The 21,780-nt window shown below is 37.1% G+C and overlaps 1 protein-coding gene across 1 annotated transcript; it reads right to left on the bottom strand.

Moving 5' to 3' along the window:
• Positions 1 to 6,362: 6,362 nt before the first annotated feature.
• LOC109081022 (alanine--tRNA ligase, mitochondrial-like) lies at positions 6,363 to 21,560 on the bottom strand. The gene is made up of 22 exons (XM_042749222.1): positions 21,248 to 21,560; positions 19,358 to 19,546; positions 18,829 to 18,974; positions 18,561 to 18,752; positions 17,484 to 17,628; positions 17,248 to 17,393; positions 17,064 to 17,172; positions 16,928 to 16,966; positions 16,178 to 16,292; positions 15,898 to 16,025; positions 15,629 to 15,773; positions 11,669 to 11,838; positions 11,476 to 11,589; positions 11,249 to 11,389; positions 11,033 to 11,170; positions 9,642 to 9,745; positions 9,220 to 9,328; positions 9,024 to 9,149; positions 8,818 to 8,928; positions 7,071 to 7,154; positions 6,874 to 6,987; positions 6,363 to 6,796 (listed from the first exon to the last, which is right to left on the bottom strand). The coding sequence occupies exons 1-22, from the start codon at positions 21,503 to 21,505 to the stop codon at positions 6,614 to 6,616; spliced, it is 3,006 nt and encodes a 1,001-aa protein (XP_042605156.1). The 5' UTR covers positions 21,506 to 21,560; the 3' UTR covers positions 6,363 to 6,613.
• Between the last annotated feature and the right edge of the window lie 220 nt (positions 21,561 to 21,780).

Here is a 21,780-nt window from a genome sequence, read left to right as displayed (position 1 = left end):
GAAATTTGTAATAATTGTTTAAATTAAGATTTTTTTTATTATTATTCAATTGTTGCATTAATCCATTCAAATGTTGACAAAATAATATTTTCTGGTTGGTTTCACATGATATTCAAGTTCTGATATCTTGTGCTCTACACTGTTAGAAAAATAAGAGGAACAGAAACCATATATATATATATGGATTCATGGGCAACAACTGTTGAAATTTGTAATAATTGTTATTTGTAAAATTTGTAAAAATCATATTTTCTGGTTGGTTTCACACCTCCGTTCTGATATCTTGTGCTCTACGCTGTCAGAAAAATAAGAGGAACAGAAACCATAGATAACACTCACACATTTATTCTCACAGGCCTGCTCTGCAGCAGAGCACCAGTGGGGTTGCTTATAGATTAACTAATAGATACACTCTCAAAAACATAATTAAAGGCTGATTACTTTTATTATCTTTTATTTTCATTTTTACAAAATTACTTTTTATTTTAGCAGTCAGTTTTCTCTCATATACCAATATTATTTACATTTACATTATTTTATTTACATTAGAACAGACTAATATATATATATATATATATATATAATATTTGTAAAATGGAGCAGTTTTTTTAAATACACTTTTAACATCAGTCAGTCAAGCTTTATAATAATCAAGTATTATTTAATATAACTTAAGTAATTGGAAGTAAATTAAATTTGATAACCATGTTTGAATGCATATTAGTCATTTTAACTGAACATTTTAACTTGAGAGGTGGTTGTTCGAAATGCATTTGTCACCCCACATTAAAAAAAAAAAAAAAAAGTTCAGCATAGAATAAAAAAAAAAGTTTGACGTACATGTGTGTTTATGGAATACTGTAAAACAGTACTAGTCTCCCTCCCCTTTCTCAGTTTCACTCTTCAATCTGTTCACTTAAAATATGACACATAGCATATAGCAACAGTGGCGTTGCGACAGGGAGCTTGGGGACCATTCACCTCAAAAATAAAATGTTTTAGAAATTTTAATTTATTTTCCAAGTGCTAGAAATCCACCTGTCCGTGATGAAAAGCAGTCTGTGCTGCTACTGCGGTCAGGCCAGCCTCAGCTTAGTATATATATTTGTTTAAAAAAGGGTCTTATATTAAATAAATAAATATATTTATTAATTAATTAATTTAAAAATGTCTGATATGAATGATAAATAAATAAGTTTTAAAAAACGGTCTGATAACATGAAAATTTATTTGTGGAGTTATATTATGTAGAATTTCCAAGTAATATGAAAACAGCTGTCTGATGAGAAATAACAAAATAAAAGCTTTTTAAAAACTTATTAGAATTATTTGTAAATTCACATAGTTATAAAAAGAAAACTCCCTGTTCCTCCCCAAAAAAGCTTCACTTTAGATAAAACAGTACAGCACTCCAGGATGTCATTCCCCCCAGTGTCAGGACTGATGTCCTCATATATGACCAGTTTGTCTTTGATTTCAGATAGCTCTAAAAAGAAAACTCCCTGTTTTCACAAACCAGTTTCAATTCAGATTGACAGCCCACTACCCCAGGGTGTCACTCAGCCCATTTCAGGATGATCTGATGTTTAATTACAAAATAAAAGCTAAAAAACTCATGTATGGAAGTTTTGTCTTTAATTTTGAATAGCTCTAAAATGGAAACTCCCTGTTGTCTTTTTTTAACTATGTGAATTTAAAGAAAAAAAAAATTTTTTGCAAGTTTTTAAAAGGCTTTTATTTTGTTTTTTCTCATCAGACGATTCTACATGTAATATAACTCATCAAATTAATTTTCATGTTATCAGAGTTTTTTTATTGTTTATTTATTTATAGACCTTTTGAAATTTATTTATGTCATTAATATCAGACCTTTTTTAATTCATTCATTCATTCGTCATTGACAGAGAAAGTGGCTCCATAAATGAAAGCCAAAGATCACTTTTCGTCTGATCTGGGTTTTTTTTTACAGTCTATGGTTTTTACACAATATTACCGTAACGAGCCTAGTATCTGCGCCCACCACAAAATAACGTTGCGGCTAAAATGACCGTGTTTTCTTAAAGTGGAGGCTGGCCTGACTGCAGTGTGCTGCTGGCTGTGGTAGATTACCGCTTACCTTCACTAAACGCACCTTGAAGCCTTCGTTTTATGATTTGGATATTTAAATAGCCAGATCGCGAACACGATTCAGTCACCCACATGATCTCATTCCTAAATGACAGCTTGAGTATGATCACAATATAACATTCAAATCTGCATTCGCAGTGCCAATGAGAAAGGGCAGTTATGTGAAACATATTTACAAAGACTTTTGTATCGTTATTTCTGTGTTACAAACATGCAAATAATCACCGACGTACTAGGATAAAAGTGTTATAGTTTGAATATAAACACTGTTGTCTACAGTAGCGATCAAAATAGAAAAATACGCTTTCATTCAGGAATGAAGCTATTATGAGCAAGTTATTGAATCATTCATTCAACTTACATTTTTAACAATTCGTTGTATATTTAATATATATTATAAATAGACTGCGGAAATGAGCATTTTTTTGAGAATTTCTAGTAAATTACATGCTATTTTGTTCAGCTGTTTTATTTTTTTCAGAATTGTGGGAGAATAATATGATATTCCCATTATCTCTTTCAACCCTAACAAGGCCCCTATACATTTTTAATGACTTGGTGTTGTCTTTTGGAGTTTCATGAGCATCTATTCATACTAGTAGGCTTCATCCTCAGCATGTGCAACATTCTATGTTGAACATACCCTTTTCACTCCTACTGAGGCCATTACATGAAATATTTCCATCACACAAGTAAATTGCCTAAAGGAAGCATTGACAGTGATCAGCAAGACAATGATCCCAAACACAGCCGAGGAAGGTATTTTACCCGCTTAATATAGGATATACTGTATATATTTCTTCTTCAAGGAAAGTGGAAGTCTCTTTTGGAAGCTTTATAATAATCAAGTATTATTTAATATAACTTAAGTAATTGGAAGTAAATTAAATTTGATAACCATGTTTGAATGCATATTAGTCATTTTAAACTGAACATTTTAACTTGAGAGGTGGTTGTTCGAAATGCATTTGTCACCCCACATTAAAAAAAAAAAAAAAAAGTTCAGCATAGAATAAAAAAAAAAGTTTGACGTACATGTGTGTTTATGGAATACTGTAAAACAGTACTAGTCTCCCTCCCCTTTCTCAGTTTCACTCTTCAATCTGTTCACTTAAAATATGACACATAGCATATAGCAACAGTGGCGTTGCGACAGGGAGCTTGGGGACCATTCACCTCAAAAATAAAATGTTTTTAGAAATTTTAATTTATTTTCCAAGTGCTAGAAATCCACCTGTCCGTGATGAAAAGCAGTCTGTGCTGCTACTGCGGTCAGGCCAGCCTCCGCTTAGTATATATATTTGTTTAAAAAAGGGTCTTATATTAAATAAATAAATATATTTATTAATTAATTAATTTAAAAAGGTCTGATATGAATGATAAATAAATAAGTTTTAAAAAACGGTCTGATAACATGAAAATTTATTTGCCGAGTTGTATTATGTAGAATTTCCAAGTAATATGAAAACAGCTGTCTGATGAGAAATAACAAAATAAAAGCTTTTTAAAAAACTTATTAGAATTATTTGTAAATTCACATAGTTATAAAAAGAAAACTCCCTGTTCCTCCCCAAAAAAGCTTCACTTTAGATAAACAGTACAGCACTCCAGGATGTCATTCCCCCCAGTGTCAGGACTGATGTCCTCATATATGACCAGTTTGTCTTTGATTTCAGATAGCTCTAAAAAGAAAACTCCCTGTTTCACAAACCAGTTTCAATTCAGATTGACAGCCCACTACCCCAGGGTGTCACTCAGCCCATTTCAGGATGATCTGATGTTTAATTACAAAATAAAAGCTAAAAAACTCATATATGGAAGTTTTGTCTTTAATTTTGAATAGCTCTAAAATGAAAACTCCTTGTTGTCTTTTTATAACTTTTTATTTCTTTAAATGTGAATTTAAAGAAAAAAAAATTTTTTTGCAAGTTTTTAAAAGGCTTTTATTTTGTTTTTTCTCATCAGACGATTCTACATGTAATATAACTCATCAAATTAATTTTCATGTTATCAGAGTTTTTTTATTGTTTATTTATTATAGACCTTTTGAAATTTATTTATGTCATTAATATCAGACCTTTTTTTAATTCATTCATTCATTCGTCATTGACAGAGAAAGTGGCTCCATAAATGAAAGCCAAAGATCACTTTTCGTCTGATCTGTGTTTTTTCGTATTATTTGCGTAACGAGCCTAGTATCTGCGCCCACCACAAAATAACGTGGCGGCTAAAATGACCGTGTTTTCTTAAAGTGGAGGCTGGCCCGACTGCAGTGTGCTGCTGACTGTGGTAGATTTACCGCTTACCTTCACTAAACGCACCTTGAAGCCTTCGTTTTATGATTTAGTTTTTTGATTATATAGTTTTTGGTCTTGTTTTGTTCTGTCAGATTATTTAATTGTTAATTGATTTTTTTAGTATGTTGGGAATATAACATTCAAATCTGCATTCGCAGTGCCAATGAGAAAGGGCAGTTATGTGAAACATATTTACAAAGACTTTTGTATCGTTATTTCTGTGTTACAAACATGCAAAATAATCACCGACGTACTAGGATAAAAGTGTTATAGTTTGAATATAAACACTGTTGTCTACAGTAGCGATCAAAATAGACAAAAAATACGCTTTCATTCAGGAAATGAAGCTATCTTTAGTAAGTTATTGAATCATTCATTCAACTTACATTTTTAACAATTCGTTGTATATTTAATATATATTATAAATAGACTGCGGAAATTAGCATTTTTTCAGAACCTCTAGTAAATTACATGCTATTTTGTTCAGCTGTTTTATTTTTTTCAGAATTGTGGGAGAATAAATATGATATTCCCATTATCTCTTTCAACCCTAACAAGGCCCCTATACATTTTTAATGACTTGGTGTTGTCTTTTGGAGTTTCATGAGCATCTATTCATACTAGTAGGCTTCATCCTCAGCATATTTATATCTTTGAACCTTTACATTTTTAATGACTTGGTGTTGTCTTTTGGCATGAAATATTTCCATCACACAAGTAAATTGGCCAAAGGAAGCATTGACAGTGATCAGCAAGACAATGATCCCAAACACAGCCGAGGAAGGTATTTTACCCGCTTAATATAGGATATACTGTATATATTTCTTCTTCAAGGAAAGTGGAAGTCTCTTTTGGAAGCTTTATTTTTACAGTAGTGTACATAAGTGTACACAATACTTCTAAAGCATTAATTTTCAACATTTACTAATAAATTATTAAAAGTTGTATTTGTTAATATAAGTAGGCTACTTGAGCTAACAAAAACTAACAAAGAAGTTGAGCTAACATGAAATAACATTGAAAGGTTATAATAAATATTGTAAAAAATGTACTGCTGTACAGGTAATGTGTTGGTGGTGTGATTTCATTGGTAGACAGTTCGGATTCATTGCTGAGACTTTGTTCCACTGGGATAACCAGTTCATACTTCTTCATACAAATCTTAAGTAGTTACTGTATGTCCTGATGTCGTAAAGATAACATTATTGGTGGGACTATGAGAAACTGATAAATTATCAGATGTGAAGAGTGTGGCATGCACCTACAGAAAGAGTGAAAACTAAAGGTGTTTACATGACACTGGTCTTATCTATAAAAAATAATAATAATATTTTATTAATAATATTTAATAATATTTTGGCTGATCACTTACACAACAGTGTTTTGTGGGCACTAAAATGTAAACTTTAAAAAAAAAAATTCTTACGCTTTACTATAACTTATTTTATCTGTATTTTTCATATTGTAATGTAGTTTGGGTGAGTACTTCTCCTACTACTCTTTTCTAATCCTTCAGAAGCATAGGATTGCAACCTGATCAAACTTCATTTTTGACATATGTAATCAATTTGTAGTCATTAACATTTATGGGGGTTTTGTAATTTAGCTCTTTCTTTAATTTCATAAGTTATTTGTGTTTTCTTTATTATTTAGGTAGAGTCTCTCAATAAGCCCTTAGGGGTTTCTGCCTCTCCCTGCATATAGTACTGTATAGGGATTGTTTTATTTTTAATTGTATTTTTCTTATTCTTGTGCAAAATAAACTAAACAAAACTAGAGCTCTTTTATCACCCTCTGGTTGCTCAATGTAGTTGTTGTGATTTTAAGGTGAATGTGGCTATAGCAGGAGGGTGGGGGTGTGGCTCTGTGAACCTGGCTTCTACAGTATTTCAAACACCATGACTGTAACATATAACTGACACAATCAGACAGATTAGAAATTATATCAATCATGTATTAATAATTATAAATTGTTAACAAAGCAATGGCATTCCTTGAATTTAATATCATTTTCTTTAACCAAACCTTCTGTTATAGTGTACCCAAAACAGAGCAATAAATAACTTTTACAATCTTTCACAAAATTTCACAATCCCAACCTTTTAAAACAAAGGAACATAAAGTATATTTTTGATTGATTTAACCATTTTGATGAAGCATATCCATTGTGGTATCCAAGATTAGTTTGTTCAGGATGCCTTTCGGATTTTGTTTTGGGCAAACTCTTCAGCCCAGTGCAAGATGTCTGTAATATCTGTGAGTTTGGCAGCTTTTCCTTCGCCTTTAGCCACATCGGTTGAGCCGTCAGCATTTCCTCCCAAGCGTGCACACACAGAATGAGCCCATTTAAGTGCTGACCCACTGGCAGAGCCCTAGGAAGAGAGTATGAAGACAATCACATACCTGTTGATAATTATATCATAGTTGTGAAATTTTATGTGTGCTGTACCTTAGGTACTTGGCAGGCACAAAGCACCTTCCCTGAGAACTGCAGGTGAGACAACAACATAACCATGGAGTCTGGAGTACTCTTGCTCAGCTGGAGCACAGTCTTCATCAGCACCTAAACAAGATCGCATGTATACAAATTGTTTACATTTGACACAAATACATTCATCAAACATCACCACAAAACGTAGTAATTACCGATATTGAGTCCGTATGGATCAAGTCCACCACCACAGGTTTATTAGAGTGTTTGACCAGCAGCTCTTTGGCTTTCAAGGCAGCCTGAAGCAGAAAAAAAAAACAACTGATTACATCAACAAAACCTCAGAAAGCAGATGTGACAAGAATGACTACCCAGCATCTCTTTTTCTTAACACTGCATTTTTATAACAATTTTAGTTTTATTTACTAGTACACTGTATTAGTAACTGTAATCAAATTACATTAACCTAAAATGTAATGCATTACATTACTGCGTTACCAGGAAAAGTAATTTGAATACAGTAACATGTATACATGTAACACGTTATACTCAACTCTGGGCATCATAAGCCCTATTCGGATGGGACTAGTTTTACAGGGGGTCATTAAAGAAATTTTTGTTTCACAGACGTATTTTGCGATTTTAATCCTGTATGAATCTGCCACGTCTGTGTTTTTTTCTCATACAACCCCTGTAATAATTCGAGAGCAAATTACCCACTGTTTTTCAGCAAACTCAGTGATCCTCTGAGAAAACTATAATCCAGTCCGAATGCAAATGTCTGTGATTACCAACAATATAATTTTTTTCAAAATTTGTTCACTATCGTAGACGCTCTTACCGAACACATTTTTTATATGTTTGCCTCCCAGCAAAAAAAATAAATAAAAATTAATATAATAAATATCAAGAGTCAAATCACGTAACTTAAACTGTTAAGACTATAATATCGACTGTAATATCATTCCTGCACTCAATTACATAGTTTTAATTACATATGTACCTTTATGAAAATTAAACATATCAATAGTAATAGTAATCAATCCAAATTATACGCAATGCACGCATACAGACTGTAGGTGCGTTTCCTTTACAGATTTGCACAAAACTTTGGCGATAATTTATAAATGTTGATAAAAAGTTTTACGAAATGACAGCGTTTCCATTAACCAATGTTATGTGACTAAAACGTAAACTTTTGCCTCTCGCGATAAGTCGTGGCAACAGATTTTGGTGGGATTTTGACGCATTTTGGCTATATTTATTCAAAGGAGGCGTATGTGTGTATCTTTACAGAAGCAGCACAGAGCGCCGCTTCAGAAACATGCATGGCACGGCTGGAATAAATACAAGAATTGACTAGAGTGGTCGCAATCAGCTTCAGTGGCCGTATCAGAGCAACACTGCACCGCAGACGTGTGCAGTGTAAATTGTCTAAGCATTAATGGTAGGGAAAGCCCCTTATACTGGAGAGCAGCCCCGTATGAAGTGTTTCTTGGAGGTTATAGGACATTGAAGAATGACCATATGACTTTTTACACAAGCCATGTGACCTGTAAATGCGAAAAAATATTACAGGTTTCCATTGCAGTTTTGCGAATCATTATTATTATTATTAGCATTGCCTGAAAAACCACCTCATGCGAGCGTAAAAACTTTTTTGCCATATATGGGCGTTTTTGCGAAATTGACACATTTCTATTAGGTGTATTTTCAATTCGCAATTTCAATTTGCGCAAATTGAAGGGTAATGGAAACGCGCCTTGTGTGATCTCTGCAATGCCCAGATGTACAAAACAGACCCTCACACCTAATAATCATGGAGATGTTAGTCCCATCTGAATTAGTACATGAAAATGACAGACGTCAGGTGTTAAAAATCGAAGCTCAAACATAGTTTAGAAAACCAGTCCCGTCCGAATAGGGCTATAGACTGAATTTTTAGCCTATAGACATGTCTACCTCTTTGATCTCCAATTTTCTGATGGTATTGTTGCTAGTCTTCTGCATTGCTTTCAGCCGAGTCTGCAACTCTCGCCTCTGCCATTGTGGGATAGGTGTGATATCAACTACCTAAATCACATCACACATAGTATATAGACCAATGAATTTCATACATCACAAACTGAATCTGCCATGAAGACAAGAAGTTATGGAGAGCTACGTACATTCATTAGGAGGCCAACTTCTTTAGAGAGCCTCTGTGCTGCTGGTATAGACAGGGAGCTTGCAGCTCCTACCTGGACCGCCAGAGACTCCAACTCCTCTTGCATGTCTTGGGCCGTCTCACGAGCCTGCATCACAGGAACAGTTAGTATCACAGATATCGAACTGGTACGCAAAAGCAGATTTTGATTTTCAAACCTTTTTGGCTTCATCTCCAGTAACGGCAATGATACGGCTAATGCCTTTCACCATCTGTCGCTCAGACACAATAACAAAGTCCCTAATTGCTCCCGTCCTCAATAAATGCCTGATAAAAACAACAATATATTGGTGACCTAGGCTTCAGCTTGGAAAAAGCCAAATGTTTTGGTGGTTTGCCCAAAGGACAGGTTGCCAACTCTGTTCCTGGAGGGCTATTATCCTGCAGAGTGTAATGCTAACCCAAGCCAAGCACACCTGAACCAGCTAAACAAAATGTTCTGGACTTTATTACTATATTTTTAAAACTACAGGCAGGTGTGTTGGAGCAAAGCTGGAAATGCAGGAAGAAGTAGCTCTCCAGGAATAGGGCAGGCTACCCTTGTTTCCAAAGGGTTCCAGCAGTTTCGGAAGAACCTTACGTGCCACAGCAAAGCTCCACTGAAGCTTGTTCAGTGCTGTTTGAGTTAAGCAGATCTGAAACAGGCACGGCCACAGACACTACTCGCACTGGGTCTGGATACACCTAAAACAAAAACAGATCAAAACTTCACATAAAGACTGCTTCCACCAACAGGGTGCAGGGTACCAAAATGTCCTTTTCGACTGGGGGGAACAGGACCAGAACTTTGGAGTGGAAAATCATAGTCCATTTATTTTAAATCAGGGTTGCCTAATTCTGCTCCTAAAAGGCCAATATAGTGTAGAGCAGGGATAGGCAACTCCGGTCCTGGAGGGCCACTATCCTGCAGAGTTTAGCTTCAGCCCTCATAAAAACTCAGCTGCCTGTATCTATCTAGTAATCCCGAAAACACTGATTGCCTTGTTCAGGTGTGTTTAATTAGGGTTGGAGCTAAACTCTGCAGGACAGTGGCCCTCCAGGACCAGAGTTGCCTATCCCTGGTGTAGAGCTTATTTCAAGTCCTACTTAAAAACACCTGAACCAGCAAGTGAAAGACTTCAGGATCATGATTTTCTGGACTTCAGGACTAGAATGTTTTAAGCAAGTGTGTTGGTAGGGATGTCCCAAGCTGATCTCAAGGATCAGTTTCAGGGTTTCCGATTAAGCAATTTTTATAAGTTATTGGTGTTTGGTATTGGATGTCCGATAGTTTGTTTCATGTCAACTGTCATGTGTAGATGACTTGACTGAAGGACTGCCATTCTAACATCACAAGGTTCATCTATTTTAACCTTATCTCCACTATTGTTTTTCTGCTTCTATTTTATATAGCAGAGTCTCTACTAAATAGATGATGGCCTAAATCAGGCTGGGCTCCAGGAACCTGTTAAAAAACCACTGTAGTAAGTGTAATTGTTAAATCAGAACTACTCCTTAGTTACAGATGCCCCTTTTTTACATTTGAGCCCATGCAGAACTCTCTGTATGTGCTTGTATACATTGGATTGGTAAGTTGTGTACATTGGATTATGTGGGTATAGGTATAGGATGGTGACTCAGTATTGGCAGATACTCAATAATAAATGACTTGGATCAGATCGGGGACACAATGAACTTGATCAGGACATCCCTAGATGTTGGGTCTCCAGGAGCAGGACTGGACTCCCCATTTTACACCCTGAATACTTCAGGAGCATATATATATATATTATATATATATATATATATATATATATATATATATATCTATATATATACTCCCCATTTTACACCCTGAAAATATATATATCTCTAGGGATACTACAATCTAATATTCAATATTGGTTTGATATGGATATGATTTTTGGTTGAATTGGTTTTGTATTTGCAGTATTGGAAATGAGAAAGTGATACTGAGTCATCCTCATTTACCTCATCTATTGTTCTCAGACCCGTAATCTGTTTAGCTTTGGACAGGGGGATCTCCTCTACATACACCTCTGCATTTTGATGAATGATGTCCTGGACCAACTCCTCAACTTGCTGTAGATCTGACACACTCAGGGAGCCCTTTAAACAAGCAAATACACATGTTTTAAACATTTTGGAAATCATTAAATCACCAAGACAGTCACTTAGCCATTGTACCTTCACACTGAAGTCAAAGCGGAGCCGGTTGGCGGTGCAGTGAGATCCTCGCTGGCTAACAGAAGGACCTAGCAACTCTCGCAGAGCGAAGTTTAGCAAGTGTGTGGCCGTGTGCTTGACCATGCAGCCCATACGGTTAGCCTAGAGTTGGAGATGCAAGACTTACTGTAAGGTATCTGCATTATGTATTAACATGGTGTTGGTACATTTGCTCCTACTACTCCCACCTCATCCAAATTAAGTTGCACTTGGTCTCCAGTTCTCAAAGTCTCTGCTGCTGTGACCTGATGTACCACATAACCCCCAGCCAGACGGACAGACTTTACAGGGAACAGCACATCCTGCAAAGAATAACCACAATGGTGAATCTTGTGCTTATACATAAAAATAAGACATCTCAGATGGAATGTGATCAATAACCTGCAGTCCATCCTTGGTGAAGTAACCCTGGTCATGCGCCTGTCCACCCTGCTCTGCGTAAAAGCTGGTTTGGTCCAGAATCACACCACAGCGCTGACCCTCACTCACCTCTGAAACCAAAGACCCATCACAGTAGAGTGCCAGGACTGACGCTCTGCAAGGCTGAAACACTGACAGAGAAAAATGGGTCAGGATCCTCATTCAGTCTTATACGGTGTCCAAACCAGTTGTGATGCCATTAAGTGATAAGCAATAAATCCTATCACTTTCATATTAATGATAGTTTTTGTTCTAACCACCTGAAATGCTAGCTCACTGGTCCAAATCCTGCTCAACCTAGCTACATATGGTGCTTTTCCACTGCGTGGTATGGCTCGGCACAGCTCAGCACAGTTTGCATTTCCACAGCAGTTTAGTACTGCTTTAGAGTGGGCAGGATTATTCACATGTCATAGTTGCACCGGCTCTACTGCCACAAGTCCTGAAAAACTTTTTCATTCCGCGTCGCCCCATCAAGCTCTTGCTGGATCTGCTTCTCGGCTATCAACGAGAGTAACAGCTGTACTTCCTCAACTGAGGTGTTACTGAAAAAATTACCAGGTACCAGGTACTGTACAGAGTGTAAAACCCCCCAAAAGTGAACCGTACTGAACTGACCGTGCCGTGCCATACCATGCAGTGGAAAAGCACCAATAGTGGCTGCCAGGGTGTTGCTATGCTAAGTGATTTAGTATGTTGTTATACAATTATTGAGATGTTTTCTTAATATTTTTGGTGTTTGGATTATTTTGTAACATTGCTATTTGATTGCTAAGGTGTTATGACTGATTGTTTAATTTAGGAAAAAGGTGTTCTGTGTGTTTTTGAGTGTTAGAGTTGCTATGGTGTTCTGAGTGAAAGTGTGCATGTTGTTTCTTAGATTACTGAGGTGTTCCAAATGTGTTTTAGCATGTTGCTGTGCGGTTACTGAGGTGTTCTGAGTGTTTTATAGCGTGTTTCTGTGCTGTTACAGAGGTGTTCCGAGTGTGTTTTAGCGTGTTGCTGTGCTGTTACTGAGGTGTTCCGAGTGTGTTTTAGCGTGTTGCTGTGCTGTTACTGAGGTGTTCTGAGTGTTTTATAGCGTGTTTCTGTGCTGTTACAGAGGTGTTCCGAGTGTGTTTTAGCGTGTTGCTGTGCGGTTACTGAGGTGTTCCGAGTGTGTTTTAGCGTGTTTCTGTGCTGTTACAGAGGTGTTCCGAGTGTGTTTTAGCGTGTTGCTGTGCGGTTACTGAGGTGTTCTGAGTGTGTTTTAGCGTGTTTCTGTGCTGTTACAGAGGTGTTCCGAGTGTGTTTTAGCGTGTTGCTGTGCTGTTACTGAGGTGTTCCGAGTGTTTTTTAGCATGTTGCTGTGCGGTTACTGAGGTTTTCCGAGTGTGTTTTAGCGTGTTGCTGTGCTGTTACTGAGGTGTTCCGAGTGTGTTTTAGCGTGTTGCTGTGCTGTTACTGAGGTGTTCCGAGTGTGTTTTAGCGTGTTGCTGTGCGGTTACTGAGGTGTTCTGAGTGTTTTATAGCGTGTTGTTGTGCGGTTACTGAGGTGTTCGCGTGTTCCGAGTGTGTTTTAACGTGTTGCTGTGAGGTTACGAGGTGTTCTGAGTGTTTTATAGCGTGATGCTGTGTGGTTACTGAGGTGTTCCGAGTGTGTTTTAGCGTGTTGCTGTGCGGTTACTGAGGTGTTCTGAGTGTTTTATAGCGTGTTGTTGTGCGGTTACTGAGGTGTTCCGAGTGTGTTTTAGCGTGCTGCTGTGCGGTTACTGAGGTGTTCCGAGTGTGTTTTAGCGTGTAGCTGTGCGGTTACTGAGGTGTTCCGAGTGTGTTTTAGCGTGTCGCTGTATGGTTACTGAGGTGTTCTGAGTGAGTGTGTTTTAGCATGCTGTTGTGCGGTTACTGAGGTGTTCTGAGTGTGTTTTAGTGTGTTGCTGTGCGGTTACTGAGGTGTTCCGAGTGTGTTTTAGCGTGCTGCTGTGCGGTTACTGAGGTGTTCTGAGTGTGTTTTAGCGTGTTGCTGTGCGGTTACTGAGGTGTTCCGAGTGTGTTTTAGCGTGTTGCTGTATGGTTACTGAGGTGTTCCGAGTGTGTTTTAGCGTGTTGCTGTGCGGTTACTGAGGTGTTCCGAGTGTGTTTTAGCGTGTTGCTGTGCGGTTACTGAGGTGTTCCGAGTGTGTTTTAGCGTGTTGCTGTATGGTTACTGAGGTGTTCCGAGTGTGTTTTAGCGTGTTGCTGTATGGTTACTGAGGTGTTCCGAGTGTGTTTTAGCGTGTTGCTGTATGGTTACTGAGGTGTTCCGAGTGTGTTTTAGCGTGTGTTGCTGTGCGGTTACTGAGGTGTTCCGAGTGTGTTTTAGCGTGTTGCTGTGCGGTTACTGAGGTGTCCTGAGTGTGTTTTAGTGTGTTGCTGTGCGGTTACTGAGGTGTTCCGAGTGTGTTTTAGTGTGTTGCTGTGCGGTTACTGAGGTGTTCCGAGTGTGTTTTAGCGTGTAGCTGTGCGGTTACTGAGGTGTTCCGAGTGTGTTTTAGCGTGTCGCTGTATGGTTACTGAGGTGTTCTGAGTGTGTTTTAGCATGCTGTTGTGCAGTTACTGAGGTGTTCTGAGTGTGTTTTAGTGTGTTGCTGTGCGGTTACTGAGGTGTTCCGAGTGTGTTTTAGCGTGCTGCTGTGCGGTTACTGAGGTGTTCTGAGTGTGTTTTAGCGTGTTGCTGTGCGGTTACTGAGGTGGTTCCGAGTGTGTTTTAGCGTGTTGCTGTATGGTTACTGAGGTGTTCCGAGTGTGTTTTAGCGTGTTGCTGTATGGTTACTGAGGTGTTCTGAGTGTGTTTTAGCGTGTTGCTGTGCGGTTTACTGAGGTGTTCCGAGTGTGTTTTAGCGTGTTGCTGTGCGGTTACTGAGGTGTTTCCGAGTGTTTTTTAGCATGTTGCTGTACGGTTACTGAGGTGTTCCGAGTGTGTTTTAGCGTGTTGCTGTGCGGTTACTGAGGTGTTCCGAGTGTGTTTTAGCGTGCTGCTGTGCGGTTACTGAGGTGTTCTGAGTGTGTTTTAGCGTGTTGCTGTATGGTTACTGAGGTGTTCTGAGTGTGTTTTAGCGTGTTGCTGTGCGGTTACTGAGGTGTTCCGAGTGTGTTTTAGTGTGCTGCTGTGCAGTTACTGAGGTGTTCCGAGTGTGTTTAGCGTGTTGCTGTATGGTTACTGAGGTGTTCCGAGTGTGTGTTTTAGCGTGTTGCTGTGCGGTTACTGAGGTGTTCCGAGTGTGTTTAGCGTGTTGCTGTGTGGTTTTACTGAGGTGTTTCCGAGTGTGTTTTTAGCGTGCTGCTGTGCGGTTACTGAGGTGTTCTGAGTGTGTTTTAGCGTGTTGCTGTATGGTTACTGAGGTGTTCTGAGTGTGTTTTAGCGTGCTGCTGTGCGGTTACTGAGGTGTTCGAGTGTGTTTTAGCGTGCTGCTGTGCAGTTACTGAGGTGTTCTGAGTGTGTTTTAGCGTGTAGCTGTGCGGTTACTGAGGTGTTCTGAGTGTGTTTTAGCGTGCTGCTGTGCAGTTACTGAGGTGTTCCGAGTGTGTTTTAGTGTGTTGCTGTGCGGTTACTGAGGTGTTCCGAGTGTGTTTGTGTGTTGCTGTGCGGTTACTGAGGTGTTCCGAGTGTGTTTTAGCATGCTGATGTGCGGTTACTGAGGTGTTCTGAGTGTGTTTTAGCATGCTGATGTGCGGTTACTGAGGTGTTCTGAGTGTGTTTTAGTGTGTTGCTGTCCGGTTACTGAGGTGTTCCGAGTGTGTTTTAGCGTGTTGCTGTGTGGTTACTGAGGTGTTCCTGGTGTTTTTTAGCATGTTGCTGTACGGTTACTGAGATTCAGTCATAAAAAGATTCAGTCTCACATCTGGACAAGACACGGTTTTAAATATTTAACTGCCAGACATTATCTTTTCACCCTCCAGTACCATATTTTCCATCAGTCCCCAGACTGTAACAGTATTTTGGGGAGTCGTCCGTGTGAGGAACTCCTTGACTTTGTAGCTCCGCCAGACTATGAAGATCCAGCTGGTCAACCCGATCTTCATCATCCTCCTCTGGCTGAGACCTCAACTGAGGAAACCCCCCCCACAAAATTAGATATATCCCAAAAAACAGAGCTTATTAATAAATGAGCCCATTATTCATCCATAAATCAGATATTACATTAAGGAAAACAAAATGCTATCACAAGTACCCTCTCATATTCATCTTCAAGCACTGCCATCTCTTTTTTATCAACCATCTTGCCCTTCTCCTCCAGCATCAGGTCAATGAGATCTAGAGGGAAGCCCAGGTTACGATGTAGCGACCAGGCGACTGAAGCTGAAAGAAACAACAACACAATGGACACAGAGATTAAAACAAATATAAAGAAAAACACACAGAGAGAAATATCAGCATATAAGAATAAATGAACCTGCTCAGATAATAAAGAGGTATAAGAAAAGCGAATTACATAGCTTTGCAGGCTTTACCTGGAAAAACGGCTAAGTCTTTGTCCATATTGCTGAGGGTCCTGTCAATCACCCTCCTGCCCTGCTTCAGTGAGGACAGGAACTGGGCTTCATTCTGATTAATGAGATCCATGATCTACAGAGGAAGAACAAAGTTTATCATATCATGTATAGAAAACAAAATGTAGTATCTGCTCTAGCAGCTTTCCTAAATTGAAGTGTAATGGTACATTGCTATATATCATAAGTCATAATTTTAAGCTTCATTTTGAGATTTGCTAAAGATTACCTTTTTGTGTTATTGAATTATTAGTGTTTTACTTTAATATTTACTTCAATTGCATTTTAGAACACGGAAACACATACCATTCAAAAAGATTTATTTTATGTTTTTGAAAAAAGTCTCACCAAGGCTACATTTATTTGATCAAAAATAATTCTACAAATTAAAATAACTGTTTTCTGTGTTAAAACATAATTTATTCCTGTGATGCAAGTGCCACATGGTCCTTCTGAAATCATTCTAATTTTTTTTGTTATAAGTTATTTTTTTTATGTTTTGCAAGTGCCACATGGTCCTTCTGAAATCATTCTAATATGCTGATTTTGCAACATAAATGTCTTTACTCTCACTTTTGGTAGGTATAATGTATTCTTGATAAATAAAAGTATTAATTTCTTAAAAACACACTAATGTATATTTTTGTAAGAATTTACTAATAAATGTATAATAATAAATGTAAAACTGTGGTTCCTTTTGAACACGCTTACCCTCTCAGACTCTGTGTGCAGCTCGGGATAGGCATCTCCCTGAGAAAAGAGGGAAAACAAAGGAAATATGAAACTCAATGTAAACATCACACACAATGCAGTGATACCAGTAATAACCTGGTCGTAATCATCTCACCAGTATATGAGCTACAGTAGGCACTAGACTTGCCAGCGAACCTTCAGGGGCCTGCAGCACTTCTGTAGAAAACCTTACAGCACGTCTCAAGATACGTCTCAGCACCAGCCTATCACAGATAGGGCATATTGCATGAATTTTATACTTTAAATGACTCTGTGTACTTTGATGAAGTCAGACTCACTCAGCGCCTGTCATGCCTGGGTAAACTCCATCAGCGATGCACACACTAAGCGTCCGAATGTGGTCGGCCACGACCCGATAGGCCATGTCGACCTGACCCACATCAGTCTCTCCAGTCCTGCCTTGATATGCAGGAGCCTTAGAGCACTGCATGCACAAACAATAGAGGCAATGTGGTTGAGTTTGTATTGAACCTGCAATATTATTCCTGTAAAAATTTAAATGAAGGTTAGAGACCTGGTGGATGGCGGTCAATAGAGGTGTGAAAAGATCTGTGTCATAGTTGGAGCGTTTCCCCTGCAGGATGGTCACCAGCCGCTCTAAACCCATCCCAGTATCCACACTGCACTGGGGCAGAGGTCGCAGGCTACCACTGACCTCCCTGCATCACAGAGAGAGACTAGTGACATATTCACTCGTGTGCATTATTATCGGAAACTAAAACTACAACTATTTAAAACATTTTGTTGATTTAAATAAAGCTGAAATAAAATATAAATATTAGATGAAAGATTAAAACTAAATAAACTAACAAAAATGACATAAGCACATAAAATTACTAAAAAATTTAAATAAAAACTGAAAATATAAAAATAAAAGCTAATATAAATGTTCGGAAATGAAAATAGTAAATGTTGCCTTGATTGAAAAAAAAATTAAAGCAAAATAAAATAAATAATAAACTAATAATTAAAGAATGAACTGATTAATAATACATAAATAGACTAATAAAAATGACATAAGCACACAACCAGATTACTAAAACTGAAATAAAAATATATTAAACCTAAAACCTAAAGAGTAATACTAAAAAACGAATTAAAATGACAAAAACACATGATAAAATTACTAAAAATGAAAAATATACTTTAATATAAATGATAAATGAAAAACCTTAATTAAATGACGATTAGAAATATTTGCTTTGAACTGAACTAAAACTAAAATAAAATGAACCTAAATAGTTTTTTTTTTTTTTTCAAAGTCTTTTTTAATATAATTTTGGTAATATCTAATAAAAATGACATAAGCACACAACAAGATTACTAAAAACTGAAAAAAATCAAAAAAATAATAATAATAATAATAATATATATATATATATATATATATATATATATATATATAATATATATATATATATATATATATATATATATATATATGTAATGTTTCCAAACTTTTGGTCTGTACTGCATATATATGAAAAAATTAATAGTATTTTTAAAGTTTGAATGTTAATTTTAATTCAAAATTTTTTCTTATAAAAACTAAAATAAATAGTAAAATAATCCTTGAAGTAGCTTTTCTAACCTGTTATACTGCATAAATACTAGATTCCAAATTTCCACTACATCTGGACTGTCTGCGTTGACCAGTGAGGAGGCGTTCCGATTCCCAACGTGATCGTAGTGAATCTCTGTGCAGGGGCCACATGGACCCGTCTCGCCCATTTCCCAGAAGTTATCCTTCATTCCGAACGGCAACACGTGATCCGGCCGCACTCTGCGTGTGAACGTCACAACAATCCAGTGCATCTCCAACAGAAAACAAATGCGTGTCAACTTTGCTTTGCACTTACCCCATGCTGAGCCAGATTTGTCGCGTTTCCTCATCGGCAGGGAGTCCATTTGCCACATCTCCAGAGAAGTACGAGACGTACAAGCGATCTGCGGGAATGCCATACTCTTCCGTTAAAAGTTGCCAAGCCATTGCACAGGCTTCCACCTGGAATATGAATTATTAATTAATTCAAAAATATGCAAAAGTATTGGTTTCCTCCAAGAAACGACATTTGCTTGAGTTCTTGGAGGAACACAATAGTTCTGCAAGGGAACAGATGTTTTGTGAGAGAATGCAAAGTATCTTGTGGGAACGAAATACTTTTTGCGAGAGAAAAGTTTCTCGGTGGAATGCATTCATTTTACGAGAAAATGCAGTTTCTCAGGGGAATGCAATACTTTTGCGAAAGAATGATAAAGCTTCTGGGGGGAATGCAATACTTTTGCAAGAGAATGCAAACTTTACTGTACGAACACAATAGTTTTGCCAAGGGGGCATGAAACATCCAGATATCATAATAAAGAAAAAAATGAACTAATTGACCAAACCTTGAAGTAATCACCAAATGACCAGTTCCCCAGCATTTCAAAGAAGGTGTGATGGTACACGTCTTTCCCCACATCCTCCAGGTCGTTGTGTTTGCCTCCAGCGCGGACACACTTCTGACTGTTTACCACCCGCCGGTACGATGCCATCTCACTGCGGGGGTCCGGACAGCCCAGGAGAATGGGTTTAAACTACAGGACAACACAGACCATGTTAACCTACCATCAAAATTACTGTTACAGAAGACAGTCACCCCAAAAAGCACTTAAATCTTTCTTAAAACAATTTTTCAGGCTGTAAATAAAAGCACAGTGTTTATCTATATTTCAATATTTGACTAGTAAATTATATCTATTCATTGAGTCTCTACTATTTTATTTATTTTGGCCTTTCTACAGAATTGGTTCAAACTGCTGTCCCACAACCCAAAAACACATTTAAAAAGCATTTAAGTATTCAAATCTTAGATGTTTATTAAGATCCTTCTATTATCTATTGAAACTCACAATAATATTTAAAATATTGTTAAGATTTTTGTTTTTTATTTAGTCATTTATTGGGCACTTTCTATTCTATTTCTATTTGAGGTAAATGTGTTCAAAAGTCTGAAAAATCTGTGTGTAAGGTCACTACCGAACACCTTTTCTCTGCAATAAAGCAAACTTTTTTTGGGAGTTATTCCATAACATTTAGTTTTTATACGTATACCACTGTTCAGAACTGTGCTAGCTAACCATGTGCTAATTAGCTTCTAAAATTATCTTCTAAAAAGTATCTAAAATTGTCTCTACTGAAACATTCACTACTGAAACATTTGGTGGAGTTTCGGCAGTGACATCTTTGTGTTTGTATTTGGTTTGTTTTTTTGGTTGTTATCCCATAGAATTGTCACTACCGAAACATGTCATCATTGTTTTGGTAGTGACAAAAGGGAAAACATAATCCTCATATTTGGAGGAAATAAAAAAATTTTTTTAGTACAGTTATGCATTTTTTATTTTTTTGGTATGTTGTAGTGGTGTTTTAGTATGCGAGTAAAAAATCTGTAATGTGATGTGGTCTCTACCAAAGCATTACTGTCACTATCGAAAATGTGCTGTCACTACCAAAACATGGGATGTTTCGTCACAAATAAAGTATCCTGAATTATCAGCTGAGATGTAATGATAGTTTTTGGTGGCTAGTTAATGAATCCTTAACTTTGAACTTTTCAATTTTTTGCCTTTTACAAAGAAAACTGGATTCAAAATGCAACAAATTTCATTAATTGCACTCTAGATATTACAATATTTAATTGTATTAACTAAAATGTTAATAAAATAGCAAAAAATATATATTTACAATCTAGATGTAAGCTAAATCTTAATAGGTCAATATAACCCTTCTAATTAAATTATTATTACTGTTCCGGTAGTGACAAATTTGGGGAGAAGACAAATATTTCAAAACTTTCTGAAAATACAACACAAAAATTAACTGCACCATTACTATAAATGCGTACCTCGGATATTATCAATTTGCATACATACAGATTTTTTGGAAATATATTTTTTTTCCAAGACGTTTCCAACTCTGACTTTGGACCAATTCTGTAGAATGGCCCGCCCCATATAGCTATGCTTTCCAAAGTTTTAAATTGTTCAAATATAGGCATTGTTTCAAAAGACTTAATGAACATAATAACGAGCAAATATAATCATTTAATCGAAATAGATTTTATCACCATTCACAATATGATATTTTAAAGCGCAAACCTTATATTTCTCCCTACACATACATTAGTACTACATGGAACGAGCCCAGAAACACAGTAGAACCGTTGTACTTTGACGTGGTTGTTCCGTTATTATGTTTGCATTATCGTGCATGTGATGTGATTGTTGACTGTGCACCTGGTTCATCCCTGCGTTGACGAACAGAAGGCTCGGGTCTCCTCTTGGACGCACGGGGGAGGACGACACAACCCGGTGTTCATGACCTTCCTTGAAAAAGTCGATAAACTTCCGCCGTACTCTTTTAGAGGTGAATTCTTTATGAGATTCTGAGTACGACAGAGCCGAGCACCGTCTTACACCCGCAGATAAAACGCTTAATTTTGTATTTAAAAGCACACAGTTGAGCCGTTTCACCAGCCCTATGCGCGCAGCCATCTTGCCGCGTCACAACGTCAAACAGCAGCATCCAATCAGCGACGAGAATGAAACTGAAACTAAACATGACCATGAATATATTCTAAATAAATAATATATAAAACGTAACTATATGACAAAAATGCTGCAGTGAGCTGAAAATGTATATAAAATATATAAAAATATATATATAAAAATAGAACACTTCAAATGTATATAAATGTTATGCATAGAAAATACATAAAAAATATGATATAGTAGTAACTAGTAGGATTTTATGGTAAGTTTTTGTAAGC

This window comes from Cyprinus carpio, chromosome B22 (assembly GCF_018340385.1).
Source record: "Cyprinus carpio isolate SPL01 chromosome B22, ASM1834038v1, whole genome shotgun sequence".
NCBI lineage: Eukaryota > Metazoa > Chordata > Actinopteri > Cypriniformes > Cyprinidae > Cyprinus > Cyprinus carpio.
This window is presented reverse-complemented; position numbering and strand designations above follow the sequence as displayed.

Excerpts from the sequence above, each read along its gene's own strand:
- LOC109081022 (XM_042749222.1), bottom strand. The coding sequence starts at position 21,505 with ATGGCTGCGCGCATAGGGCTGGTGAAACGGCTCAACTGTGTGCTTTTA. Across the intron at positions 19,547-21,247 it reads TCAACGCAGGGATGAACCAG|TTTAAACCCATTCTCCTGGG; the intron begins GTGCACAGTCAA and ends GTTGTCCTGTAG. Across the intron at positions 8,929-9,023 it reads AAGTTGGCCTCCTAATGAAT|GTAGTTGATATCACACCTAT; the intron begins GTACGTAGCTCT and ends GATGTGATTTAG.